General features: G+C 36.2%; 2 protein-coding genes across 2 annotated transcripts in view; both read right to left on the bottom strand.

Annotated features, from left to right (window-relative positions):
- Positions 1–2,817, bottom strand: part of LOC107836564 (olfactory receptor 51E2-like) — a 3,413-nt gene extending 596 nt beyond the window's left edge. The window contains exon 1 of the mRNA XM_016672865.1: positions 2,508–2,817. Within this exon, the coding sequence (XP_016528351.1) occupies positions 2,508–2,817 (310 nt within the window). The remainder of the gene's footprint in view (positions 1–2,507) is intronic.
- A 3,184-nt stretch (positions 2,818–6,001) lies between these two features.
- Positions 6,002–6,851, bottom strand: LOC103142012 (olfactory receptor 51E2-like; the record flags this gene model as incomplete). The annotated part of the gene is made up of 1 exon (XM_007557866.2): positions 6,002–6,851. A coding segment is annotated over one exon (777 nt), but the record flags the coding sequence as incomplete, so codon positions are not given.
- Between the last annotated feature and the right edge of the window lie 6 nt (positions 6,852–6,857).

The raw sequence follows: 6,857 nt of genomic DNA, 5'->3' as shown, positions 1-6,857 counted from the left end.
AAAAATCACTTGAATATATGTTTATGGAGTTACGTATTTTTTACGGTAATGAAGTGATTTTTATATTACAGTCAGCAAACCGTAACTATTTTACCATTTTTTACCGTAAATTTACTGAATTATTTTGCAGTGGTGACTGACGGTGATTCCATGTATTTTCTACGGTAATAAAATGTTTTGGATATTACCAGGGGTGAAAGTAGTATTAAATTCTTGGCGGTACTATTTGGAGTTTCTGTGCTGATTAATTTTTTTGCAAAGCGATAAAAGCTGGGTAGCTCTTGAATTGCTACACAATGGAGCCATGTTTCCCTCAGCCCACTGGCTGCAATGTTGACACCTTGAGATGCCATGAGACCTAAATCCTGAACATCATGGCATGGAGTGCATCCCAGTTTTCCATGTCTGGCATATAACAATTCATTTTAGCTTTTAACCTAGTTATATTGATCCTGTGTCCAGACAGAGGGGTAATCAGTAGCCCAGCATCATGACCTGTTTGTTCTGAAGATCCTGCAGCTTCCTCTTCCTAACATGGCGCCTCCTCACCCTGACTCTCACACTGACAGGAGGAACCACAGAGCTCTGTTAAGTTAAAGCACATCTTCTTTGGTTGGGATATTTTTCCTCCAACAGGTTCCAGATGAATCACCTCAAACCAGATGTTGGACTGGATTTTATTTCAATGCCATTTGTGAATGTTAGAGCCTCAATTTCAACAGTGGAGCTTTAAAGGTTGAAAAACGTCATTTTGGCAGCAACATCAATATTTCCACTAAATAAGAGGCAAAAAAAAAAGTTTAATAGAGGAAAAGCCTCTCGGTCTCTGAGCTCAATGCAAGATGTCAGAGAGCATCAAACTATTTTTTTAAATATTAGAAAATTAATTTAATTTCACATAATTTTCGCGGTAGAAGCCATTTGTTTGTTAAATACTTATTGAAACATATTTACCGTGTTTGATGTTTGTTGTGAATGAAGTATACTCACAAAGAACGAGATAATTAGTTAAAGTTTGTCGTTTATTGAACGTTTAGAAACTACAGCGGCTGCGCCAAGGTAAACAAAGATAAAACAACCCGAAGAGGTGATCAACTCAAACCACTCGCACCTTTTTACTCTCCGTCTCTATTTGCCATTTAAGCACACTCGTTGCCGTGGAAACCGCCTGCGCTCCGCAAGCCGAGCAGGGACTGCATTAAAAACATAACATTCAGTCCGTTACGATATCAGGTTTTCAGGCTTGATATTTATTTTGTGATTATTAATAAGCCTCTCATGAACACAGAGGTGGTTGATTAGTTAATTTTAAACTCCTGCTCTGCTAGTTATTTTAATAATGGAACCGAAACGCACAGAAATGCGCAACACCTGATTGAAACAATAATTACAGAGGTCATTATTTTTGTTGGGTCATTAATTTGAACACGTTTTGTTGATTTTTTGTTGTTCTTTANAATAATTACAGAGGTCATTATTTTTGTTGGGTCATTAATTTGAACACGTTTTGTTGATTTTTTGTTGTTCTTTAATAAAGCTACCAACGTTTTGATAAGGAGTCAGAGCAGGACGTGCTGGTCTCAGCGTCCTGACGGCGTTTAGTTTGTCACCTAATGCCCAGATCGACTCAAAACCTCCCGATCAACGTGTTGCTCCCCTGCTCTAGCAAAGCACGAACAGTCCAGAAACAATATGAAATGGGAAAAAAGCTGTTTATTAACTAATGAAGTCGTGTTTTAGATTGTTCTTGAAAAACTAATCACTCACGGCTGAACAGTGAACCCATAGATTCTTTACAGCAGACAGCTGCTCCCCTCTGTTTGTCCTTGGGGAGAAAGATCTATATCAAATGCTCCAGTTTGTCACTGTAACGTCTGCAAGGATTGTATTAGAATTTTGTATTAACTTTGGCTTTTCTAAACAAAACTAGTGTTCTGATTTTGATCTCTTTAGTTTTCAGAGAATAAACAACAGGATTAATGCAAGGAGCCATGCAAGATGCCAGCGACAGACTCAGAACTCTCTTCTCTGGGTCCACTACCCTTGAAAAAAACCCAATAGCAAAAATAACAAGAAGAGGAATATAAAATATAGCAACAACAATAATATGTTCAACACATGTGGCCAAAGTTTTCACTCGTCGGTCCACAGATTTCATCTTGAACACAGTCACCAGGATGCTCACATAGGAGAGCAGGATGAAAATGAAAGGTACTCCCAGGGTCAGAACAGAGAGGGATGAAGATGCCGACCACTGCAGTGAATAATCGTTACAGGCAAGTCGAAACACAGGTGCATAGTCACAAAAATAACTGAACACCCTGACAGAGTTGCAAAAAGACAGTCGAGTCATTGAGCTTACAGAAAACGTTATAATTCCCACAATAAAACACCAAGAAGCAAAAATAATCCAGCACATGCTGCGCACTGTGTTGATTGAGTTCTGCCTGAAGGGGAAACATATAGCAATCAGCCTGTCATAGGCCAGTATAGTGAGTGCATAAGACTCCAGAGCTGCAAATGCATAATATNTGAGTTCTGCCTGAAGGGGAAACATATAGCAATCAGCCTGTCATAGGCCAGTATAGTGAGTGCATAAGACTCCAGAGCTGCAAATGCATAATATACAAACATCTGAACAAGACACAGGTTAAACGGAATAAAATTGTCTTTGATTAGAAAAATCTTTATCATGCCAGGAATGGTGCAGGAGTTAAGCACTAAATCTATCACTGCCAGGTTGGTGATGGCCAAAAATTTTGGAGTGTGCAAACTGTGACTCACAGCAATTGTATAAATCAGCAAACAGTTAAACATCACTGAAAACACATAAACAAATGCCAGGAAGATGAAATACACAGATATGAAGGGAAATGACTCAAATCCAACAATGTAGAAACCTGGAGGGTGAATGATGACAGAAGTGTTAGAAACAGTCCTAGAGGAAGACATCACTGATTCCCACAGCGTTTGCTGAAAGATGGAGCCTCAGTAAGAAAATCTTTAATCTGAAAGCAGAAAAGACAAGGTTTGTCAGAAATACAAGCAAAATTAAAATGAAAACCATAAATTCTGCATGGTCTAAGATAGTTTTAAATTGCTTTACCTAATGTTCCTCCCATGTTGTTCGCTGCAACTCTTTTGGAGGCTTCTTTCAGTGTCGGCAGCAGGAAGATACCTGCGGATGTGACTGTGTGTACCAATATTTTTAAAGCCCATCCCATGAGTTTAGTCTCAAAAAGTAATTGTGAAATACCTCATTTGTTCTAGTAAATTGGTCCATTGAGAGGCCAAGTTCATGGCTTACACTTTGTGTTTGTTATGATCAAAACAAAGTTCTAATTACCTGAAAGATTAATTGAAACGCACAGCCTTTTGCAAATTATATCAACTGGTTGAATCTGTAAAAAATACATGTTTTGATGGACTGCCTTACAACATGCTTTATCAACATCCTGTAGCTACTGATCTTTGTTGTTTCCAATTTACACATTCATGTTTAAGCTTTTCTTTGTTATTTTATAATATATGATTGCCCAGACCCATGTGACTGTCGATCCTTCTTGACTTTCAAAAGTNATAAACAAATGCCAGGAAGATGAAATACACAGATATGAAGGGAAATGACTCAAATCCAACAATGTAGAAACCTGGAGGGTGAATGATGACAGAAGTGTTTGAAACAGTCCTAGAGGAAGACATCACTGATTCCCACAGCGTTTGCTGAAAGACGGAGCCTCAGTAAGAAAATCTTACTGAAAACAGAAAATGTAGGGTCCGTGTTAAATTCAAGTCTAACTATATAGCCTCAACTGCAGCCTGCATACTGTAACCACACACTGCCTTTCTCATGAGATTCAACTCACATTACGTACTTAAAAAGTAGTTTTGAAATACCTTGTTTATTCTACTAATTTGGCCTCTTGAGAGAGCAAGACTGAAGTTATTCTGATAAACATTTGCTCTGCATGAAACTAGGACCTAATTATCTACATGTTGATCTAGTAACCTGAGTAACTAAACTCCCATTGTTAATAATTACAACTGGTTCAATCTGCTCGAAAGTTCTGAAGTATTGCAAACATAAAGTTGAAGAGATGAGACATTGGTTTAGTTTCTAATTAGCCAATTTGTTGTGTCACTAGAGGATCTTTATTCCTTCAAATGTTGCATGTTTTAACTTTTATTCAGAATTATTCTTTACTGTCCCACAATGGGGATTTTTCTGAAATCGAAAAATTCAGAATCAAATAGAAGCTGCTTATGAAATTATAGAGTGAACATCTTATGAGCATTCTTATCCATAAGCATTGGTGCCGTACAACATACAATACTTTTTCTGTTTTAGGTCAGTTAGGATTACCATAATTTATTTTTAATTGCTAAATGTGAGAATAATAAGGGAGAGAATGTGATTTTCTTTATATAAATTCAGAAGTTTATATCCTACGTCCTCTTTATGTGGTAAAATTGTCATTTAGTCTTTATGACAAAGGTGAAACGTTTTCGGTTTCCTTCAAAATATTTTGCTAAATTTTAGCAGATTTCCCCTGACAGAGCTGTTGTATCTGAGTCTGGACGGATTTCCTCACATACATCTTATAATATCCAACCACAGCAGTGGTTCTCTAAAGCAGAGACTTTGTTGTAAGCAACTTTGTAACTAATCTGGTGGCATGCTTAGTGTCAATGTCCATTTTGATGACCCAATCAGTGCACATCAGATTTTTGAAGTAATTTATTTTTTCTCATTAAGTCTCCTTATATTGGATAGTTAATGAGAAGTTTCTTTATATTGGTGCTACATTCATTTCACTACATATTGTGGCTCCCTTACCATTCTTAGTCAACATGATCACAACACCTTTTGCTCTTCTTGTTTGAATAATTCACCTGATGTTTGTAGATGAGCTGGTTCTGGACGGAGGCCCTCATGCCCCAACCTTTCCAACACTGTTGCTGTTTTTAACAAAGGAAATCTTAACTATAAGTTTTTATAATTTATTTTGTAGGCTAAGCTGTTTTCATGATGATGTTATTGTGATAAGCTAATATACACAGCTGCCAAAAATATGTTAATATGTAAATTTGCATCTTCTGCTGCTTCCTATTTAGTCCACATAGCAAGATGAAATGTGTTTTGTTCACCCAAACTGTAATTTACTCAGTTGTTTTCTTTAACATTGATATTTGGTAGGATGATTCTGTATTATGTTTTATCCAAATTCATAAAACAATTAAACAATGCTTCTATATCAAAGTTAGACTTTACACATTTAACCACTAGAGGTCAGCCTTTAGTCCTTTTACTGCCTCTCGGCTTCAATATAAATATTGTATATTAAAAGGAACTGCTGGAAATATAATGATCTAATATAAATATAATATTACCAAAAAAGAATTTTGCATACTTCTCCTTTTGATGATTCTACATTTAAAGAAAATTTTCTCACATATTTTAGCTACCATATCATAATGCTGGTAATTTTCTCAAACAACATTGTAGGCCAATTTATAACGTTAGATTAACATATTCACAAATATTTAATGATAGAAATACTGCAGAACAGGCATAAAATATTTCAGAATTGTGGAACATTTGAATCAATCTGATTAAAGTTCATTTCCATTTTAGACTATTTTATTTCTCATTTGTTACGGGTCTTCAAAGAACCTAAACTAACCAACTAAGTTAAATTTAAACAGTAAATGTAACAAGGTGAAGTAAAACAGCTAATGCAAATGTTGTTGTCCATTGTAAAATTTATTTTCAAGGCACTGTTCCAACCAATTTCCACTTAGAGAATTCAAATACCTGACATAATTTAAATCATATTTACATATAAAATCAAACCTCAGAAGACAATTGTGGTAGGCTGGACCCTCAGTTTTAATTGACTTTACAAGGTGCAGATTACAAAAAATTATACTACAGTATAATATTAAGATATTAGGTGTAGTGACATCCTTATATGAGAAAGAAGTAAAAAAAAAAAGACAAGATCTGTTCATGACTTTTTTTTCTAGGTTATTTGTTACTTCTACAGTCTACATTTGATTGATTTGGATTTTGCTCAGATTTTTGCATTAACTTTAGTTTTTCTAAAGATAGCCAGTGCTCTGATTTTGATCTCTTTAGTTTTCAGAGAATAAACAACAGGATTAATGCAAGGAGGCATGCAAGATGCCAGCGACAGACTCAGAACTCTCTTCTCTGGTTCAACTACCCTTGAATAAAACCCAATAGCAAAAATAACAAAAATAGGAAGATAAAATACAGCAACAACAATAATATGTTCAACACATGTAGCCAAAGCTTTCACTCGTCGGTCCACAGATTTCATCCTGAACACAGTCACCAGGATGCTCACATAGGAGAGGAAAATGAAAACAAAAGGCACTCCAAGGACAAAAATGGAGGAGAATGAAGCTGTGGACCATTGCAACGAGTTATCATTACAGGCAAGTCGAAACACAGGTGCATAGTCACAAAAATAACTAACCACTCTGACAGAGTTGCAAAAAGACAGTCTTGTCATTATGATTGTTGAAAATCCTGCCGCTCCAACAGCTAGACACCAGGTAACACTGATAATGCAGCACATGCTGCGCACTGTGTTGACTGAGCTTTGTCTAAAAGGGAAACATATAGCAATCAGTCTGTCATAGGCTAGTACTGTGAGTGCATATGATTCCAGTGCTAAGAATGCATAATATACAAACATTTGCACAAGACACAGGTTAAATGGAACAAAGTTATCCTTGATGAGAAAAATCTTTATCATGCCAGGAATGGTGCAGGAGTTAAGCACTAAATCTATCACTGCCAGGTTGGTGATGGCCATAAATTTTGGAGT

The sequence above is a fragment of the Poecilia formosa genome, unplaced genomic scaffold, assembly GCF_000485575.1.
Source record: "Poecilia formosa unplaced genomic scaffold, Poecilia_formosa-5.1.2 Scaffold3, whole genome shotgun sequence".
Taxonomy (NCBI): Eukaryota; Metazoa; Chordata; class Actinopteri; order Cyprinodontiformes; family Poeciliidae; genus Poecilia; species Poecilia formosa.
The sequence above is the reverse complement of the archived record's forward strand: the minus strand, read 5'-3'. Positions and strand labels throughout refer to the sequence as shown.